The sequence below is a fragment of the Gallus gallus genome, chromosome Z (assembly GCF_016699485.2).
Source record: "Gallus gallus isolate bGalGal1 chromosome Z, bGalGal1.mat.broiler.GRCg7b, whole genome shotgun sequence".
Taxonomy (NCBI): domain Eukaryota; kingdom Metazoa; phylum Chordata; class Aves; order Galliformes; family Phasianidae; genus Gallus; species Gallus gallus.
This window is the reverse complement of record NC_052572.1, coordinates 73,262,615-73,285,327: the sequence shown is the minus strand read 5'-3', so window position 1 is coordinate 73,285,327 and position 22,713 is coordinate 73,262,615. Positions and strand designations below refer to the sequence as shown.

The window sequence follows — 22,713 nt, the reverse complement described above, 5'->3', positions numbered from 1 at the left end:
CCTGTTTTTGTGTCTGTTACTCTTCTGTACACTTGTGCCTGTGCACAGAATTCAAGGTTTGGTGGGACTGCATGAGAGGTGCGGTGATGGAGCGTTCAGTGCTCCTTAGTATATGTATTCCCTTTCATTTTCTAGATGCACTGCACATCTTCTCGCCTGGGGATATGGAAGAGTAAATATAGTGTTTCTCAGCTCTATGGGCAAGAGATTTACACAGATGATGAGTGTTGGACTTTCTAAACATTTGAAGCAGTAGAGTTCTGAACAGATACTCAACACAGTGGTAAAATTACTTCACTTTTCAGAGAATTCTACATTTTCCAACTAAGATGATGTCCATGTCATCAACAGAGATTGCTGTTTGTTCAGTTCCTTTTCTTTGGATGAATCTCTGAACAAATGTATTATTCATGAGCTCTGCAGACGCGCTATGAAATCATGAAGCATCCAAATGTTGAGCTGTTCTTTCTAGCACAAGTGCCAGTAGATGTGCAGAGTTGCCAAGTAGTAAACTACTTCTGTACACGAGGACGAAAGCAATATGTGCAGTCAGCAGGTTTCTTTCTTTGTCACTGCAGAGAGAAATGAAACAAACAAACAAACAGAAACAACAAGAAAACACCCGAAACTGCCAACGAAGAAAAGTCTAAGAGCGGAGATGGTCTCTGCAATCTGTGTTTAGGGCTGTGACATAGACAGATGAGATGTGACAAGATCTTCAGCTGGATCCCTGTTGAATTTTGTAAGCTTAACAAGCATGAGCCAGGGTAAATTTAGGGAGCTGTTACTGCTAACATAAACAAGTGTGTAAGTATAGATACTGTTTCTGAAAATGCTGTAGAGGTTGCTGGGGGAGGGAGAATCACTTTCAGCATCTTCAAGTGTTTCCCTGTATGTAGTGTATGTGTCTTGTAGCCTTTATTTCTCTTTCTTGTCTTTTTTTGCTCTTGCCACACACAGTATGCTCTCTTGCAGAACACCAGATTTAAATATTGAACATTAATTTATGACTCAAGATTAACAAAGGCTCTCATACGAGTAAATTATGTTTTTATAGTGTTTCTATCATTCATATCTTAGTTTTCTCACACCAGGAGAATAATGACCTTGACTATTATTTATTAACATAAAAAAGCATTAGACGTATGTCAGATACGTTCCTTTATTTAAAGGGTTTGTTGTTAGTTGGAGTGATGTCAGTTGGAGTAGTGTTCATAATATTGCAGACTGAAATCAGGGAATCCTATTAAAGTCTATGAAAATGTATTTTTTCCTAATTAATTGGATAGTTTCACGTAACTTTAATACTGCACATTATATTGGTTGTGATGGAGAAAGAGATAAAACCCTCAAAATAAAAAAAAAAATAATCTGTATTTAAACAGTTACCACATGTGGATGATTAAAAATTAGTCTTTGTTGTGGCTCATTCAGTTCGGGTGCTTCCTACCCTTTGCAACAATTAGACAAAACTAAGCAGTGATGAGGATGTAACATCTGCATTTTACCAAACAATTTGGCATTCTTCATGCACCGCAGAAGTTTACTTCTGTTATCTATTCTACTCTGAATGATAATGAACAATATTATTTGACTAGTCAGCCGAACCACTTTGAATTGGGCAGGTCTAACCAGTAGCACGGGCATAGAAGTCAGCTGTTTGTTTAACGTATTCTCTCACACAATTGACAACTATTGCATTGGAGGTCACTCTGCATTGTGGTCATTATCCAGGTTTGACTGGATTGGAATTACTTTTAGATAAATCTAATATGATGTCACCTCAAGACATACAGAGCTCTGAAGTGTATACAGACATGCTGATGGGGAATCTTTTTCTGGGACAGGCTTCTGGGAGGTTTCTATAGTGGAGCATCAGACCACATTTTTTATGAAATAAGAGATGAAGCAGATGCACTGAAGTGATAACCTTGCACAGGGGTCTGGCACAAGGAAGGAAGAATGTTTTACTGTATAGGAAAGGAGAAGGCATTTGGCAGGAAAGATTAAAAATAAATTACATCATTTTTGCAGTCTGTGATTTTCAGTAGTTAGTCCTGCTGCTATTTAAATGTATTATTTTTTACTATAAATGGTTAGTAGAATATCTATTCACAGTTAATGATTGATACATTGCTGTTCATTATTTGGCAGAAAAATGAGTTGTTTTCATTCTTTCTTACATTTGGAAAGCAATGTAATAGTCTGTACATAGTCTGAAGAAATGAATTGAATCACATTTCTGTATTGTGTAGATAGGTTTAATCCAGTCACTGTTCTGAAATCTCAGTGGAGACAACACTTTTTTATTAAAAGACAGTTTTTCAGATTTGGGAATGAAAATGCAGAAATGAATGTGTTGGAAAAAAATAATGAAGAAAATTATGGATGATTGCAGGATGGCAAGCAGGAAATCTGTTCCTTTCATACCGATCGCTATAAATACAACATACAAACATATAAATATGGTTCATTATTTTTTCAGAATCAGGATTTGATTCTTAACTGTATACTGGTGACAACTGAAAGGCAGAAACCCATACTTTTAAAACATTTGCTTCCATTCCGTATTGTATTTGAATCTATTGTTTGAGTTAAGCGTCTTCTTTGTAGAAGAAAGGAAAAGAGTCCCAGATCATGGTGCATGCATGTAAAGAGAAAGCGTGCTTCTTCAGTGGTAAAAGAGAAGCTGGCCTAAGAGTGGGCAAAAACTGAACTAATGAACAGTATGATTTGGTAGTTCACTCAAATCCCGTATTACTGCATGATAAAGCATACGTTTTTCCAAAGTGGGGTAGATAAAAGGTGGTATAACCATTAAACAGAAACTTAGTATGATCTCCTCAATTAGATGATAGTATGACAATGGCAATGGATGGAGGGAAGACACAGATAGGAATGCAACTGTCATTGGGTCACACTTTTTAAAGGAAGCTGATCTGTCAGGATGTATTCTTTCCATGAGAACCAAAGTGTTGATACATTCATGTGAAATGTAATGGCCCTTTGCAAAGAACTGCCAAGCAATACAAATGCAAAAATTTTATGTGAATTTAAGGAAAGATGGGGCAAACTTGTGGGAAGAAGCCCACTGATGGTTACTAAATAGATAAATCCACATAAGGCTCAGGAAACCAGTCAGAGTATAAGACGGTGTTTAATGAAATGCACATAAAGTAGAAACCTGGAAATTTTTCTAAAGAGTTATGATTTCAGTATATAATGATCTGCAAGTTAATTTTACTTCTTTACTTTTATTCAAGTTAAAGGAACACCATTTACACTGAATATATTCTTCTGCCACAGCCCTTCATTTTGTATCTCCATAACACACATCTGAATGGATGTGGATGTGAAGTGGGAACATTGGGCAAAGCTGATAATATTTCTAAAAAAAACTTTAAAATACATTCATTTCCACCTTCTTGTTCCATATGTTTGTTCCACACTTAGTGGTGTTTCATGCATTGCATGATTTGCTTTGAATGAGTCGGGTTTTGTGGTAGACATAAACTGGGCCAGTTGAATCTATTTAATTCTAAACAAAACTTATAATGACAGGTTAGTATTTCACAAGGTTTGTTTTATCAGTAATACAGACATACATGCACAGATTCTTTCTGTAATGCATTTGGGTAAAATAATAATAATAATAGCAATAATAATAATTGATAATTTCTGAAAACCAGCGAAGTTTCTAGAGAATCTAGATACTTTCATGTTTGAGAAATTTTTTAAGGGGAATTTGATTGTGTCTTTGCAGTCTCCTTGGGTTAGGAGTAGAGTCTGGTGTTAAATATGCCCATGTTGTCCAGAACCTTTGATTTTGTGGTATTTCTTCCTTCTCCAGGGTTGTATCTCTGAGCTCCTTGGCAACACTGGAGATTCCAGGGGGAAGCTCTAGTTCTCTAAATTAGTCTTGTGAAGTCCTCTGTAACACAGGAAGTTGCATTTTATGTCCCAAGTTTCCTCAATCATCTCTTCCCATTTAATTTGTTTTTCTTGCTCCTGTCACTTCTCCTTGGGTAAAAACAAATGCAGGTAACTGTTTTTAAAATAACACCACTTATTTGCATTCTCAAGTTGTCATAAAATATGTGCATCACAGTTGCCATAAAACTATTTTGGGACAAAAGGTTTGCATATTGAGAAAATGCATATTGTCAGTCATCTAGCTGTACAGACACGTGGCCTCCTCATGTTAAGACTAGCATTCTGATTCCATGCTAATAGCCTAATTGTTATTAATATATGCTGCTTGTTTCTGACCTGTTTTGTTTAGAATGCGCATTGGTTTTAGTGTGCATGACATTTAAGGGTTATGGATTAAAAAATTAATTTTTCTAAAATAAAAAATACCTCATACATTTTTAATAGGGGTTACAAAAGAGCTACTCTGTATTTTCCCTCTAGCAAGATGGTACAGTATTGAATTAAGTGTCAGTACTTCTGTGGCTGTGTAAGATTTAATATTCTGGGCAAAGATATTAATTGTCTTTTTGAAGTGGACAGCCGGGTTTCCTCATAATTATTTGTAAATTAATTGGGCTTTTTGAAAAATGAATAATATTTTAAAATGAGATTTCGGAATTCTAATTCTTTAATATAAATATTTCTATATTGTATATTGTTTTTCTCAGAGTTACATATGAAGGGACAGAAGAAAATGTTACTTTGTGGTTTGTACATTTTCTTTTGGAATGAGAGTCTCGATAGTGTAGAAATTCAAGTCTTCTCTTATGTCAAAAGTATCATAACTGGGCTCAAAAATAAATAAAAATATCCCAGTGGTCAAGCTGCTTCTCCTCTATTTGGACCAGTACTGTTTAAGTGACACGGACAGTGGGGTTGAGTGCACCCCTGGAAGTCTGCAGACAACATCAAATGTCATGCCTTGCTGTTGGTGGTGCATGAACCTGTGGACAGCTGTAGTACATAATAGGTAAATTCTCAACGATTTGGGGAAGTTTGTGTATATATTTCTTTTGTCGACTCTTCATCTACCTTTGTAGCTCTTTTAATCCACATTCTTTGCCATGCCCACAGTCTTTGAGATCATGAACTCAACCAGGGCATGGTTGCTACATCTCAGACTGCCTCCAAGCTTAACTTCTTTAATAATCTCCTCTGCAATTATGAGCATCAGGTCCAGTAGTGTTTCACCTCTGGTTGGTCTGTCCAATACCTGCATCAGGAAGTTATTCTTGATGGACACCAAAAGTCTCCTGGATTGCTTATAGTTCACTGTGTTGTTTTCCCAGCAGATATCCAGGTAGTTGAAATCTCCCATCAAGGTGAGACCTTGCAAGCACAGCACCTCTTGATGCATCCCATCTGAAGTCAAAATTCTTGTTTTATCAAAGATGTGTCCTAGAAAATCCTAGATCATGGAATCCAAAACCCTGGGCATGCCACCATCCACACAGCCATTCATTGTATTGGTCCTTTCTCCTCCTGCCCAGATCCCAGTCTCCAACCAGGATGATTAAGGAGAGCACTACCTGCACTCCTGACCCCTTCAACAAATTCCTAAGGGACATAGTGTTTTTTTTAATATTCTTAATTTTCTAGTTCCATTCTTATGTGACCCAGCAGTGGATAAAAATCATTTAGCTTTATCATAGCTGTTATTCTCCTTCTTATGCCATGGATCTGGGTCCCTGGCAGGTAGCAAACTTCTTTGACTGACAAATTATTCAGTTTTGTGGTGGTGGTGGTGTTTTTTTTTTTCCTAGATTCTGTGGGTTTTGGCTTATAGCTGCCAGTATAATGCTTAAGAAACATTTGGACAGCCCATTATTGAAACTCAGGTACCACAAACTTGAGAATTACAGGGTTTATGTCCAGACTGTCTTTTCGTCTTGTCTCCTAGATCACAGAGTGACAGCAGGGCTGATCAGCAGCCACTGCTGCACTCTCTTGATCCTGATGTCTTTCTGTTCCAAGGTCTATATTGATATTTGGATAGATTTGTGTTAACAAATCACTTTCTTTGTAATCCTCAGTCACGGTTGATCCCCATGCATTTTGTAGTATGTGAGACCATGGCATGTTTAAACCACTGTGGTCAGTAAAGAATTGAGAAGGTTTATGGCAAAGCAATATTTTGTTCCAAAATTACTGCTGTACATTGTATTGTCAACTGCAGTCAGTCAACTGGAAGGAGTTTAAGAGCTGTTTGTATTCAGCAACCAAGAAGCACTCAAAAAAATTCGGGATTCAGGGATTTTATGAAGCAGTCAGTGTAAGCTGTCTTTCATTAATTTCCTTAGGTGATACGATTGATCATAATCTTAATTGCAGTTTAAGCATAATTTTATTTTTCATTCTGTGAGTTTTGAATATTCACTTCTGCCAGTGTTCAATTTGTCTTGTTTTGTGAAAACATATTGCTTGTAAAATGCAGTAAAATTATACAGGGTGGTACAAATACTAAGGAGATGTTGCCATGCTGCCATTTAGCAGAAGCATAGAAAATGCAGTACTTTCTAATAATGTTTATGATTACCATCGGAATAATGGTCTGTGAGACTCCTTCTGGCATGGCTTCAGAACGTTGAATGATTTTTCAGGGAGCTTTTGGGTGAGAGCTTTCAGTAAGGTGATTTATAGATTCATTTTGATGCTGACCTTCACCTCTCCAGCTTCTTGTTTTGTTTCAGTCTATTTGTATCACCAAATACTTGTTTGCAGATTGTTTTTAATTCATCTATAAAGAATCTGTGGTCAGTCAGTATCTGAAAAAGAAATTAGGTCTAATGGTGTGGTTTTACTGTTTAGATTATGCCATGGCATCCAGGCACGATTTCACAGAAAAAATGGTTATTTTTTGCTAAGCAATTGCAATTCTGTCACATTATATAGTACATATGCAACTAATACAGTAGCAATCTTTTTACGTATATACTGGCTTTATTCTGAGAGAATATACTATGCAACTAGTATGCAAAGTGAGCCTACCAACTGTATTTTACACACTTTTTATCATTTGATGGGAATCTAGCACATTCTGTTTATGTGACTATTGCATTTTGATCCTACAACACGAGTCCAAAAGCTAGGTGATGCTCTGAATGGTGCCTGGAGGCATAACTGTCTAATAGCAGCAATATTTTTTCTCCAGCAGCTCTTGACTCTTTCTCTATTCAGTCCTATCTTGCCATTTATGGATGTTTTGTGCTCTTTGAAATACTTTTTGCAATGTTTAAAGATCATTAATCACTAACTCCAGCTGCAGCACTTTTAAGCTGTTCATGGTAGGCAAGCAAGCTGTCAGTGAAGTCTCTGGATCTCTAGATTGGCAATTGATTCAACAGCCTTGTCACTTCTGAATTTCACTGTCCGTCTAGCAAGTCATATAGATAATTCTGTTGGCTACTGTTTTTACTGGTCAACCACTGTGTGTTAAAATTACCTGTGCAACCAATTCCATGTCTTTTATCAGTGAAAAACAGTGGATTTCTAAAATATGTGATTGCTGTCTTCCAGAGATTGTAGATCTTTGTATCCAGTCCCTGCAAAAAATATTCAGAGAAACTCAATCCTCACAGACGGATTGAAATTTTATTCTTCTAAAGGATAGTGCTTATTTATTACCCAGAGTCACTCCTTGTGTGAGGTAAGCTCTATAAGGAGATAAGATCCATAATCTTTAACAAGGTAAAACTAAAACAGCCTGTTGTAGGGATAAAATTTGGTGCTAACACTGTCACAAATAGAACTGCAATTAGATTCCCCACTCCTTGCCCTCTGTTTAAAAGTAAACAAATCACATTCTTCTGTTATCTCTTCCATGTTGTGCAGGTGATATTGAATGCCCTCCGGTCTGTAAACATGCCTGGTGCTAGGGGTGTGCAGAACGGGGCCCACTTTCTCAGATGAAATCTCATGAGTGTGAGGCCCATGACATCAGAGGTGGATGCTTATGGTATGGCAGTAGAGGCTGAACCTTCCCACAGCTTCCATTCCATGTTGTTGCCACGTGTCAGATGGCAGCAGAATGGCAGTCTGACACAATGGTGTCTGATGTGGAAGTGCAGATGAAGGAGAAGTGTGGAATTGTATACCTTCATGCAGAAAAAATGGCACCATTGACATTCATCAACGCTTGTTCAATGTTCAGGGAGACAAAAACGGTGGGTGTGAGCACAGTGAGGCAGTGGGGGGTACGTTTCAGAAGTGGTGACACCAACACGAAGGACAAGATCCACGTTCTGGATGGCCATGCAGAGTTTTACAAGCATGGCTTGGAGGCTCTTGCTCACCACTGGCAAAAATGCTTAGCTAGTGGCAGTAATTGTGTTGATAAACGGTGTTCTGTAGCTGAGAATGTACCCTATCAAGTAATGTTTATTGTGCTCTTCATATCTGTTGTAGTTTCCATGGAAATAAATGGGAGGCATTACTTTTGAAGGGTCTTACATACTTCGTTCATACGATGGGATGCTGTAAGATAAAAAGTCTCTTTTCTAGCATGTAGAACCATTAAAGGGTAGATTTCAGAAGTTCAGAAGAAAAAATTCTAATCCCCAAGAAAAAAAGGCATGTAAATTCATTCCGGTTGTTCAGGAGCCTAAAGTTTCATTCATTCCTTCACCGAATGTAGCAGTTGTTGAATGGCTTGCAGATCTTGCACTGCAATTAGTTTGCTTCAGCTTTTCAAGCTGTCAGTACAGAAAGTTTGAACAATTCCTGGAGAAACACTGAAACGTATAACACTTGTGTTTTTACTCAAGTTCTTACTGAGAGAGAGATGCAGCTTGTTCAGTTAGTTGTTGCCCCATCTTAAAGTATCAGGCTGTGTTCTGGCACTTTGTATTTTAATATCTCTGTAGATTTCTGCTTTTGCAAAACCACTGCCACCAAAACTGAAGTACAGCATTCATCAGCTTGAGAGCTGGATTATCAGCTGTTAATTTAACTGTTGGAACTGCGTTTTCCTTAAAGACCCAGTGATCCCACCCTGCCGTTGCCTGACAAGGAGATTTCTAGCTTGTTTATCTGCTTATTTGTAAGATAAACAAACCAGTCCAAACAGAAGTGATTTCCCTGTGCAGTGGTGCATGAATCCTTTAAAAATAATGATTCCAAGCATATTAGACTATTTGTTCTCATTAAAGCAAATGGAGAGCAAATTAGCTAATTCATTCCTCTGCATAGGGCTATAGAACTCTTCTATGTTCAGCAGTCCCTTTTCCCATTCTTGAAAATTCATGGCATCTCCCTTTTGAGTATGTATTTAACTGTTAATTCTTTTTTATTCACAAGCAGGACAGTAGAGTTCCTCTTAATTCGCTTTTTCTGAAGAATGCTGTCATATTAGACTTCAGCCAAAGTACCTGACCATGTTAAGCAGTATGTGACTGGTTTGTCAGACCATACAATCTCTAGACAATTGCTCAAAGGAGAAGGTAAGTTTTTCTCTTCTAGGATAAATTTTGCTTATACGTGAAGGGCAAGCCAATGATCCAATGTTTGTGCAAAGTCCCAGTACCTGGAACTGGCAGAGCAGCAAAGAGAGGTGGTATGAATGTTTCAAGGCTTTGCAGCCTCAGCTCAGCACCGTGACTCAAGGAGACACCGCAATTGTAAAGAATCTATTCCGCCATACCGGTGATGTTGTAGACCAGCAAAGGGAGGTGAAGGTATACAACTGGAAGAGATGCAGGTGCCCTATGGGAGATGCTTCATTTTGAAGTATTTGAGAGTATAGATGGTCTAATAAATTATGGAACAATTATCTCTCTCTTGCCCTCTCCTCTCCAGCAGATAATGTATCAGAGTACTGTAGTTCATCTGGATTTTCTGTGTGCAGCCCATGTGATAAAGTATAGTTGCTTTTGGATGATCGGCTGTTGATACCTGACTGACAAAATAAGGGATCACTTACCTTGAAAATGACGTTTTAGTGTGTTGTACTAAGTGAAGAGGAAGAATTTTAGCTTCTCAATATCTGTTTTTTCTCTTGATGTAAGCCTAAAGTGAACTTTAGCTAGTTCGTTCCCCCTTACTTTCTCACTTTTCTTAGGAAAAAAGTGCAAAAAAATGGACGCTTGCTTTAGAGAAAAGAGCCTATGAATCATGACGAAGAAAGACAAGGCTATTTCCTGTGCATGCATACACATACCCTGAATAACTATAACAGCCCAGAAAAATGGAAGGCTTACAGTGGGGTTGAGATAGAAGGTTTTCTGTGACATTGTTGGAGATTTTCTTCTGTTGTATAAATTAAAGCCAGACTTGATGCTTGCCATTTAGCCAGTGGGGAAGAAGCTGTTCTCATCACCATCACGTTCTTTTTTGCTCATTTAAGCTAAACTTCCTACTGCATGTAAAAACTGTCCTTATACATACAGAACTGTATATGCCATTAATTCACGATTGAAATTAATTTTCTTTTTTTCCTGTCACATCTGCATAGAATTCTTGTTCCTTTTTCCCTTTACTAGCACCTTATGCCCTAAAAAGAAAGAAATGCAGCTTTTTTAGACTTAAAATTAAAAGTTGGTATTAAAAACAAACAATTTCAGTGTTAGTTGACATCAGTTTAATCTGGTCAGAGTATTCTAGCACAACCAGCACAGTTTTCTCTGTTAAATAAAGTTAGCATCCCCTATACTGCAGGGCTTTTTCTCCCCAGTCAGCAGCTGAGGTTTCTGTGCTGCCCCCAGCAAGAATGGCTGGGAGATCAGAGATATGCTTGCTGACAGCCACAAATGTGCTTTTAGCAGAACAGCATCAACAGAAAGTGTTTTATCTTTATCTCGCTACCTAACAAAATCCATATTAGTGATAGTCTAAGTGACCCATCCCATACAAAAGAATTAATGTACAAATTATCTAATCTTGACATCTTGAAGGTATTTAAGCAGGCTGCTTGGGAAGGGTATTTGCACATCAGTTGCACTGATTTCACACGAATCTGTGTTTTCTTAGATCTTTCTTCTTGCTGCCAGTTTCTTTTATCTGGCCTCTTTTCATGTTGCTCAGTACAAATAATAGATTCTTTTAGATTTTTCTGGTGGTGAAGAAAGGCTTTTGTGGTAAAACAATGCAACGCTGCAGTATCTTGTTGAACCAGGTAGGCTTAGGAGCTGACACTGCTGAAAGATAGCAGCCTCTGCCATTCATCTGAAGCCTTCCTAGATGATCCTCATCTGAATGGTTCTAACATATAAAATCTCTCCCAGAGCAGTTGCTTTAGATGTGGATACAAACCACATTAATCTAGGCTTCCTCTCATGGACACTGGGTTTATTCTGGCTTTTGCTGGAGACCTGTGAGGCAGATATGTGAGCAGTTTGGATCATTGTGAGCTTTCACTAAGTCCAGCTTTTTTCATACCCAACATTAGAAGCATGTCTGTTATGAACATGAGAGTTTAGTACCTCATTGTTAATCATGCTAGCTACGAGCAAGCAACGCTGTCTGCAGCGTTGAGCTGCTCTCCTTGATGTGGAAGTTTTGGCTGTCGTGTATCTATACATCATCAAGTGTCTCGATCTGCAGTTGATGCTCTGAGGCTGAGCTTCACTGTCCTCAATTACTTCTCCAGGTTGCAGCTGTCGTTCTTTGAGTCTCTAATCTAAGTCTTCAAATGGTAATGCTAGACCAGCATCACACTTAGTATTTACACTGTTTTCCTTGCAATGCTCATGAACATATGTTTATATGCCTTTATTTCTGTGGTAAGTTATGCCACAAAATGATAGAGCAAATAATTTCTTCTTAGGCATAAAAAGAGATAGCGGTGAAAGCAGAGCTCTGAATAAATAGGAGAGTTCTGTTCTGAATGTTCCAAACTGGACGCTGTGTAAGCAGTAAGCAGCAATGTGTCTTTCCAAAGGCTGTTTTCCCCATTAGTGGAAGAAACTAACAGTTTTATAATACATCTTTTCTTGGATATTATATTTGGCAAATATACCTACATATGTTCCTCTTGAATCCTGAGATTACAGTGATACATTTGTGCAAACAGATGCTTTATGCTGCTCGTGATTAATCCTGGGTGAAGAGCAGTGTACACTACAGACACACACATGATCTCCAAAAAAGGGAAAAACGTCTGAGGGTATATATAAAATACAGAGCAGACAGAAGGAAGTCAAACTTTCCACAGATCTGCTCTGAGCCATTTCTCATTCCTAGAGCAGAAAGGGGCGTACCAGGAAAAAGACCTGTTGTGATGAGGTTGCACCGACACACACAACACCTGTGGTCCCCCAAAAACGTTTTTGTTTACTGTGATGTTTTTGTGGAGGAATTTCATATCATCTCTGCATAGAAATGACAACGCTGCAAGCCTAAATTTTTGGTCCGAAGAGATTTTCCACACAGAAGTGCTTAAAAAAGCAGCCAACATAACTGGATGTTATTAATAGGCATGTGAATTCCTATACGTTCAAGACAAAGTAGCACTTTGCCTGGATACAGCTGTTTGGAAAAATCAAGAAAGCTTCCTATCTCTCCGTTCTTTATCTGATATTTTTTTCTGACCAGCTGTGTGGAGGTGAAAACTGCAGTTGTTTTTTCCCACAGGATTTTACCTCGAGGTCTGTGCAGCAGTGCAGCCAGTCGTCAGGGGATGTTTGTGTGTGGTGGGAGGGAAAAGGGGGGTGGAAGTGCAAACGAGTGACACTTCTCGTTGCTGTTTAGATGGATGAAAGGTCTTCTGCAGGTCTCCACACTCCTGCAGTTTATGTTACTGGTCTGTGCAGTGCATTTATTCTAGGTGCTTCCCAAGAATGCGCACTTAGATGTTCTTGTGTCTGCTGGAGTATGGTTATCTGTGTGTTTCTCCAAACCACTCGTTTCCAGAAATGCTTGGTGAGATCTCAGGAATCAGCACAGAACCTCATGCAGGGAGCTTACAGAGACATTGAGAGGGGAGGGAAAGACATCCTTAGGATGCTGCTGATTTTGACCTTCACAAACGCCACAAGGAATCTGTTTTACTTAGGCTTATTTGAAAAAGAAATGCTACTTTAAAAGGGAGAATGCTGTACGTGCACAGACTAAATGTTCAAGAAAAGAGATGGCTAATATGAAAGATGCTCTATTTTGTAACAGTTACACAGTGAGGCTTGGAAATGCATGTAATTCAGTAAGGCATGTTTTTCTTTCTCTACAATTGACATTGCAGATGGAAATAAGCTTAGGAGAAGAATAAAGTTTGAAGTTCACATTTTTTTATGATGCAGTGTTATGTTATGATGGAAGCACAATTTTGAAAACATAAGTTGGTATTTAACTTCCAGTGTTCTGCTAGATCCCTTAGCTAAATTACATCCATCTATTGTTGTAGGAGTGTAAAGTCATTTTAATTGCTGTTTCTTGTGTGCAGAGAGTTAAGGAATAGGTGTGCTTTCAGGTCTGTTCTAACACATCTGCTTCTCTTACCTTGCTACAATTCATCTTTCTGACTGAGCAGCTTAGTCTGGCTGATAAATTCTGTGAGATACAACTTACGACCCTCTTTCCATCTGCATGTGCCTAAGCAAATGCATCATTCTCCAGGGTACAAGAAAATTTAAAGGAGTTCTGAACTAATGCAGCACAGACACTGACAAGTCCACAGGGAAATGTGGACTACTAAGAATCAACAGGGGTGCATATGCATATGAATTTGGCTGTAAAATGCTTAGTTGAATTATCTATCTTCTTCTGTTGCACCTGGGACATTAAGGATGTCTAATGAAAATAAATTGGACAACGAAAAGCAAATATGAAAATATTAATCTGTTGAATGTAGCTTCTGAGTGGCCCGAGATACTATTGAAGGCTTTATTAGATATGGAGATGGGGATATGTGTTGCTTCAGCTTGCTACTATTAACAAACTTGAATGTACCGTAATGTTTTTTTACATGTGCTCAGTGAGAGAGCATTATTGTTGTCAGTAGACATTTAGGTGTACACCAGCCTGTCCTTCCATCTGTTTGCTTCAGAATACTTGGCATTTATTTTTCAATGTAGTTAAAGTAGTTATGGCTTTGCAATTGAAACCTATGATAGCAGTAACAGTTTTTCGCATTCCAGTTAGCTTCCAAACTAGAAGTTTGCCTTTTATTTATAACTCCTAATGCCTTGCTGCATGTATGTGCATGAGGTGGGAGAATTAAGTGTGTAGGATATGGCTGGGCAATAAAAAAGATTGCAAAACACTGTCATTAGTAATAAGACCTCTTGGAGTATTACATTAAAATAGAAGTATTTAGAGCACTAGATTAAAAAGCAAGCAAACGAACAAAGCAAAAAACCCATGCTTTGATTTTAACCAGGAATTTGCCTCTGTTTTCTGAGACCTAATGGTCTGGCAGCGGTTGTAAGCTAAGTGTTATATATTAAACAGTAGGTTAATGTCGACTGGGAGCAGGAAGTTTTCATCTTCCTTTTCCTTCTGTCTCCACTGATACGTCCCACCCCTTTCTCCTCCCTCTTCCTGACAAGGAACCTTGGTTTCGGACAGCTGTTTTTAGAGACTGGTGAAATTGTTGTGCTTTTTGAAATTATATCAGACAATAAATGAGAAGATCGATGAGAGGAGAAAACAATCCTATCAGTTAAGCTTGTTAGTTTCATGGGTAGTCTCAGGGGGCTGTAAATTGGTACATCCCTGGGATGAGAGACGAGGTAGAAAGAAATAATATTCCATCTAGATGTCAAAAGGCAAAACGGCATTAGAATTTAATTTTAACACTAGGAAGTATTCAGTAGTGATATTTGGCCAAATATATTTGATCATATATTTCAGAAAACGAACTACCATATTCCCTGCAATGGGCTCAGAGTGAAGATTCGTCACGGATGATGCCTGCCATTCACACAGCAGTAGTCAGTGCAGTGCTCTGTGAACATAACAGCAACTTTATTTACTTAAGGCTGCAGATCAGCTAACACTGTAGCTGTGCTACTTGAGCATATTGCTCTGGTGCTGTCCCTACACCACTGTTCTTGGTTATTGAATCAGACAAAAAGCCTATCTCCACATTGTCCAAAGAATTAACATTCAGGATTTTAAGTTCATAAAATTAGCATCTCTCCCTAAGTATGTTTCTCTGATGCCATGAAGCTGACATCTTCAGGAATAAAACTCAAAACTAGGCAATGGGACTTTTACTGCCACAAAGTTCGGGATGTCATGTATTGGAGTCACTGAGAGTGACAGTAGGAATAAACTCTGCTTCTTTCACAGTAAGATAATAGCAAGAATAAAATGAGATGGCAGAAATGAGGAAAAAACTAGAGTGAAAGTGATGAGTAGAGGCGTGGGGGAATACAGAAATTTATCAGGAAAGAATAAAAGTGCATGACATACTTGATAGAAAAATAAGTTAGACATCCAGGAAATTAGTTTTTTTATGTATATTCTGGGAAACACATACTAGGTCAGACACAGAATCTGGAAACCTGCGTATTTAGATAAAACAAGGCAGCTTAACTACACTTTTCCTAAATAGGCTGAGACTCATCTGCACACAGAGACATTTCATTAAGTCAGTAAACTGAAAGTGATGCTTTTATCTTACATTCTAGTTATGGATGAAAAAAAGATAGCATTTGTTAGTTTTGTATACTTACCTGAGCAAAATTGCTTGAGGTAGATTACCAAATTTGCCTATGCTATGTTCCTCAGCAATATCCTAAACACGTAATCATTTTAAGCACGTATTTCTGAAAAAGTACAGAACTGCACTGTAACCTAGTCCTGAAGATACGTGGAATTAAACTTAGTAAGGAATGTGAAAAACAACAAGAAGAATTTCTTTAGATACAGAAGGCAGAAGAGCCAGGCAAAGGAGAGCGTACGCCCCACCCCAGTAAGTGAAAAGGGAGAGCTGGCCTGCTCAGATGTGGAGAATGCTGAGGTACTTAATGAATTCTTTGCCTCGATCTTCACTGCCAGTCAGGCTTCCCACACCTCTCGTGTTCCTGAACTTCTGGATGGGGGAGTAAAATCCCTCATAGTGTTAGAGCAGAGCAAATCTGAGACCATCTCATAAGGTTGAATGTATACAAGTCTATTGGGCTGGATGGCATGCATCTCAGGGTCCTGAAGGAGCTGGATGATGTTGTTGCCAAGACACTCTCCATCATATTTGAAAAACTGTGGCTGGAGAAAGGGAAACATCACTCCCATTTTCAAGATGAGGTTCAACAAGGCCAAGATGTTGTGTTTGGGTCACAGCAGTCCCAAATGTGTACAGACTGGGAGAAGAACTCCTTGAGCGTAGCCCTGAGAAAAGGACTTTTGGGTCTTGATGGACAGAAAGCTGGACGTGAGCCAGCAGTGTGCTCTTGCAACCCAGAACAGTATCCTGGGCTGTATCTAAAAGGTGGGTGGCCATCAGGGAGAGGGAGGGGATTGCCCCCTCTACTCTGCCCTTGTGAGGCCCCAGCTGGAGTACTGTGACCAGGCCTGGGGCTCCCAGCACGAGAAGGATGCAGAGCTGTTGCTGCAGGTCCAGAGGAGGGTCACAAGGATGATCAGAGGGCTGGAGCACCTCTCCTGTAAAGAAAGGTTGAGGGAGCTGAGCCTGTTTAGCTTGGAGAAGAGAAGGCTCCAGGCAGACCTCACTGCGGCTTTCCAGTACTTGAAGAAAGCTTATGAACAGGAGGGGGACTGTCTTTCTACATGATCTAGTAGTGATAGGACAAAGGGGAATGGCTTTAAACTAAACAAGAGGAGACTTAGGTCATATGTTAGGAAGAAATTTGTTACTTAGAGGGTGTTGAGGTGTTGGAACAGGTTATCCAGAGAAGTTATGGATGTCCCATCTTTGGAGGCATTGAAGGTCAGGTTGGATGGGATCCTGGGCAGTCTGATCTACTGGTTGTTAACCCTCCCTGTGGCAGGAGGTTTAAACAAGATGATCTTTAAGATCTCCTCCAACCTAAGTCATTCTGTGATTCTGTGTTTTAATTATAGCTGTTTATGTTCTCAGAGAGTAAGGGAAATAAGTCGATTAAAGTGATAAAATAAGTGATTTATTGTAAAATAAATAAAATGAGTGATAAAATAAGTGGACATCTGAGCAAAAATATGGGAACACCAACCTGTTCAGATGTAGGTTTTTCTTGTAAGGACTTATTTGTGGTATGCTGGTTTTGTGGTCTGAGTAAAATCTTCTAATCAAGTAACTATGATCTCTGACACTTTGTCAAAGGGATTAATGCTAGTAATAAATACTTACTTATGAGTAGAACATTTTCAGCTGTTGCCACACTTCAGCACTGTGCTTTGTGACCCTGGACTTTGAAATTTTTACATACAGTAACAGTTGTATTTTAGCAGAGAATTAGGTGCATATGCATAATATGTCTCAAAAACTATTGCTATACCCTCTATCCTGTTGACTCGCTCCAAACTCAGACTAGCAAAAAGCTGCAGACTGCATGTTTTCACTTGGATCTCCTCAGACGTTCGCCTGCCACAGTGAAATGTGAGTTTTGTTTTAGTCATCAGACCGTGACTGTTAAATAATAAGGGGAGAGATGATAGTCTGCTCGTATGCCTATTGATTGTTTTCGCAGTTTCAAAGTAACCTGAATTAAAGTGATACACTTCTTTTGTTTGCCTGCTCTAACTGGTAGCTTACACCAGTTAAGTGCGCTTAGAAAAAAATATGAAAGACAAGCTTTTCAATGTATTTCATTATGTATGAGAAGTTGATCTTGCTTGCTGATGTAAGGTAGAACCAGAAGATGTCAGTCTTGGTGGATACATGGAGCTTGGGGAAACAAGATCTGGTGGGTTGTGCTGTGCTTGGGTGAAGTGTCACACACGCAGCCTGCCCGTGCAGGAATCATCGTACTGAAATACAGCAGCAATCTGCCAGAAACCATGCAGGAGATAACCATGGCTTTATGGATTGGAACTGATAAACTTTAAGATATATATATTCCTTTTATCATGAACCTTCTCTTTTCAGTTTTACATCCATTCAAATACCAAAATCCTTCAGGAGCTTCAAATGCCAAAAACTCAGACTATAATCTATTTGCTATTCATGTGTTTTCTCTCTCTCTCTTTTTTTTTCCTCTCCCCCCTTTCCTTTCTGAAGAAACCACTTGTTTGCTTTCTCTTTGTTTCTTAGCTGGTAGAATGAGCTTAAAAATGCTTTTACTTCCCTGTCACTGCATTATGCTGCTTGGAGGGAGAATCAGCTGGAATCGCGGCAAAGGGAACTGCTGTTCTAGTAGTTTTATTTTGTATTCACCATACAATTCCCAGAATTGCATTGTTCTTTCCCAGAGGGTGAAGACTGGTCTCTCATGCAAATCACTGGTCCTTTTCTAGGCTTTTGTAGCCTTCCTGAAATTGTTGGAAAGGATCCTTCTTTCTGCAGAGCGCGGAGAAGGAATTGCACCAGACAGGCTGGCCCCAGTCATTTTATCCCTTTCCTGTGTCTTATAGTTTGTTTTTGGAACGGGCACCAGACAGTACCTATCCTGCGTTCCCAGGGCTTCTGCTGCTTTTGTGAGTTTGAGGAGCCAAATTCATCAGCTTTATTTGACTTGAGACTTGCATCACTGTTAGAGTGTACAGAATCTGGCCCACAACCTTGTCCGTATGTGAAAGTGTCTTTGCTAATTTAAGCAGAGTTGTTGAATAAGCATTTTTCTAATCATTTAAGTGGTACATTAGGTTGGTACAAGTTCAACTAAATTAGTGGGCGTACGTTTTTCCAGCTAATGATATATTGAGAGTAGACAGGTCCACAAATTCAGTTTTTCACAGATCCTTGTTAGTATTAATAGAAGTGCCACTGTGATCCTTAGGAATGCCTCCAAGCACTGGGAAGTCTAGCAACAACATGGACAATGTGCAGTAATACTTACATATTTATTTTAAAAGGAGGAAAGTGACAAAGCAAACTAGAAGGAATAAGGCTAGAAACAGCCTGGATGGATTGGTACTGTGATTGAAAGTAGCAGGCATTAAACTACCTATTTCACGCAAGCAAGTTAAGCAGGATAGAGGCTTTAATTTAACCCCCACTTCTGCAGACATCAGCACATGCATGCTTATTATTACTGCCATCTGTTTTATTCACAGTCGTTTACATCAGCTGTGATATTTTGCTTTCTTTACTGTTTCAGGACTGCTTTGAAGCTATTGTGTTAATTGTTAACTTTGGCTGAATCTGTGTGTAGCAATGTCAGCATACTAAGACTGTAACTGTTAGATTAATGAATGTAAGTTATTATTAACTCTGTGCCTAATACACAGTATGTTAGTGGCTGTGCAAGTTCAATCAAATACACCACAGATTTTTCATGATGTTATTTACCAGATCTTAGATGGACTGCTGAGCAAGATGAATGTAATCCTTCATTTTTATCTCTGACTTACAAATTAGGTAACAAAATCATTTTAAACCAATATTTTATTATTATTCTTTGCAGCAGGAGAACAGATGTACCCATGGACTTCAATTCATCACTAAAATGGAATATGCATCTTTGAGGGATGCTGTAGTGAGTGGAAGGAAAATTAACTGTTGCAAACGTTGCCTTTCATATAGCTTAAACCCACACTGTGGCTCAATGAATTTCAAAAGAAAAAACATGCTTATTCCTTCCTTTCTTTTCTTTTTCCTTCACAGAACTTGAAGAAAGTGTTTGTGGAATTTAGTCATCAGGAGCTGTTTGAGTTCTATAACAAGGTCCGTAGATTTTATGATACTGTAGTTCCTTTGTAAACACCTTATGCTGCTCAGCAGGAAGTATTGCCTATATGAATTAAATCTAATGAAACTGGAAGGAAAGTGGATCCAATTCTAATTAAAGCCTTTGGATTTGTTTGATCACAGAAAGCATTTTCAAGAAGATTCTGTGCATTCAAATTTGAAATAGGCAGGCATTGGAGTCACTGTAATCATACCTGGTGGCTAGGTCTAGAGGAGCAGCTGATGATTAACAATGAAGAGCTCTCTGGAAGGAGCATCTTTGTGTTATGTTGAAATGCCAGGCTCATAATCCAGTCAAAATAAACTCTTACTATTTTTTTACCTTATTATTATGCTCAGCAAAATTCTCAGCAAAACATCTGTGCATGTAAAAAAAGGCAGTATTTAGACAACTGTTTCTTTAAAATTTGAATATTTAAGCTGCAGCAGTGCATTCTAATAGCTTCGTGTAAAAACAAACAATCACGAGTACAAGTTTTTTTTTGTTGCATTATGATTAGATTTAGTATGCAGAGTTGAAGACATTGGAATGGTTTTTTGTTTTTTTTCTGTTTGCATGTTTCTAAATAATATCTTATGTGAATAGAGTTTTTTTTTTTTTCCTTTTTGTTCCTTTAAATAGCTGGAAACTATACAAGCACAGCTGGATTCCCTTACGTGATGTTTTTGAAGACTTATTTCTCCACCACACTCCTGCCACCTCATTATTTTGAATTGAAGATAGATTGCCAAGCTGTGTTTACTGAAGGATTCAGTGGGTTGCTCTCTGTAAAATTATATGGCTTATCTCCTTTTAAAGCAGTAACATTAGCCAAGATAAATCATTGCTAAGAGTCTGAAGATTGTAATGGACATTCTCTTGTGTTCTGAGCAATTAGAAAAAGTGGCTTTACTTACAGAAAAAAAGAAGAGAATGCTACCCTATCTCAGAATTTTGCTCTTGTTTGTTACTTGTTTGGTTCTTCTTTTTCTCTCTTAGGTGTGATACTTGATGAATACAGTCTATTTTTTACATGTAAAAACAATATAAAACTTTGGTAGTAACAGTAGTAAGAAAGTACACAGCTGATGAATCTCTGTCCTTTTGAATTGTTATTCTCACGATAAGTAATGCTGACTGCAAATCTGCCAAAATAAATTTTAAATTTACAAATGGATTGTGATTGTCCAGCTTTAATTTTATTGTACCTGTTATTTTTAGTTTTAAATGAAAATTTCTAGATAATTGATTCTGCCACTGATTTCAGAGTTTACTTTTGATGCCAAGAATAAATACAGCTTCTTAGCACTGCACGTATGACAATGAATAAGTAAGTGAAGTGTAAGTGGGGAGAGAAAGCTTGGAATATATAATGAAGAACACTGGAATAGTTTTACAACTGTATTTCTGAGCAGTTTCTTCATCCCTCCTAATGTTGTCCACCACTGATTTTACAGGTAACAGGAAGAAATAAAGTATGTTGATTTAGAGGCCAAGATGTTCACATTTTTACACATTAGTTCCAGATGAATGGAAGTTCACAAACAGGATGTGAAGTTAAAAGTCATCTTAGTTCTTGTTTATGCCAGCCGTTGACGGGCAGCTCCACTGCCTCACCTTGGTAATGGGTGCAGAATGTGACTCTTCAGGCTCACAAAAGGTGAAAGGAAGAGTAAATCTTCAGCATTAGCATGTCTCTCTATCTCCTTGGGGGATTCTCTGCTGCTTTTTAAGGGCTGTTTGGAGCATTTTGTGTTGCTTTGTTAGAGATTGTGCTGCCTCTTTAAAATACAGGAGGAGTTTGGACAGCTTGCCTAAGCTGTGAGGTATTAGAAAAGACTTAGAAGGTAAAGACATTAACAGCCTGTGCGTGAGTGAAAGGCACCAAAGAAAAAAAAAGAGGCTTAACATGGTTCTTAATGGAAATACCGTATGAAACTGTACCATTCTTGTCAGGTAATGGTTTTACACTATTGGAAAGAAGAAATGAGTCATCATTCCACAGTGACCTGTACATTTTATAAACGTGTCTGCCAAAATGCCTAATCTTCTAGGAATATAACATTCCCACTCGCAGGCAGCTCGTTTTCAGTTTTGCCATTCAGCAGCAACTTGCTCTGCTCATCTCATGTGGCACCAGCTGCTACGTATGTACAGGTGAGAACGTCTCCCTGCACCTTCCTCAGGACTCACCACCCTGCTCTTAACTCACAGATAGCACAGGTAGGAAAGTCCCCTTCTTGAAGTCTAAGTCTTGGCTTCTCTGTTGGTCCCGTGGGGCAGGCTGTTTCATGCTGGGATGCTGCTTGTGAGTGCTTTGCCTGTGTTCCCTGTGAACCAGGACTTAAATTCTGGAAGTGGGTGGCATCCCTCCCTGTATCAGGTGTTTGGATCTTGATGGCCTTTAATGTCCCTTCCAACCCAATCTATTCTATGGTTCTGTTATCCTATGAAGCAATGTCTGAAGTAGCATAAGGATGTCTCTGTGTGGATGCAGGACATTGTCTATGTAAAGTTAGGTAGTCACCCATAAATCCTAGATAAGGAAGTGAAGGCAGGATCTGAAAGGAGCATGAGAATCATTGGACAAACTAGCAGTCACATCTGTGTGAAAACAGCAGAAAAGAAGCCATAGACAGAGCAGGAAGAAAATGAGTGTTGGGCATGAGAAGGAAGGAATGGACAGAGTAATGGATATGCCCACAGGTGAAATATGGGGGTTAGAAACCTACAAGGAAGGCAGGAAGCACACTGGAAAAGACAGGAAAAAGAAATATTGATAGAAAATAATAGAGAAAAGCAAAGCAGGGAGCAGGTTAGAGAGAAAAACTTTAGCTATTAGGGGAAGGTAGAAGTGGAGAAACAAAGTAAACCACAGTTCATCCTGAAATCTGTGGCCAAACGTGTAAGTGCACCTAGTATTTTGGACTAATCCATAGATGTTAGACTCCTCAAAGTTAGTCAAAGCCAATTAAAAGCCTAGGATAGCAGAAAAGAGAATTTTTTAATCTAGAGTTAGTAGAAAATATTTGTAAAGTAACAT

General features: G+C 38.6%; 1 protein-coding gene across 13 annotated transcripts in view; it reads left to right on the top strand.

The window, feature by feature from the left end:
* The window catches only part of COMMD10 (COMM domain containing 10), a 161,045-nt gene that overhangs the window by 73,035 nt on the left and 65,297 nt on the right, over positions 1 to 22,713 (top strand). For 3 of the 13 annotated variants that reach the window (NR_171276.2, XM_015280626.4, NM_001389317.2), the window contains 2 exons: positions 19,607 to 19,666; positions 20,313 to 20,847. The exons of 9 other annotated variants lie outside the window; for them this stretch is intronic. Coding sequence is in view for 2 of the 4 variants with exons in the window: in XM_015280626.4 (XP_015136112.1) it covers positions 19,607 to 19,666; positions 20,313 to 20,351 (99 nt within the window). In the remaining 2 variants the exon portion in view is untranslated. Of the gene's footprint in view, positions 1 to 19,606; positions 19,667 to 20,312; positions 20,848 to 22,713 lie in introns of those variants that run through there. One more of the 13 variants, XM_046905429.1, reaches the window with a different exon arrangement.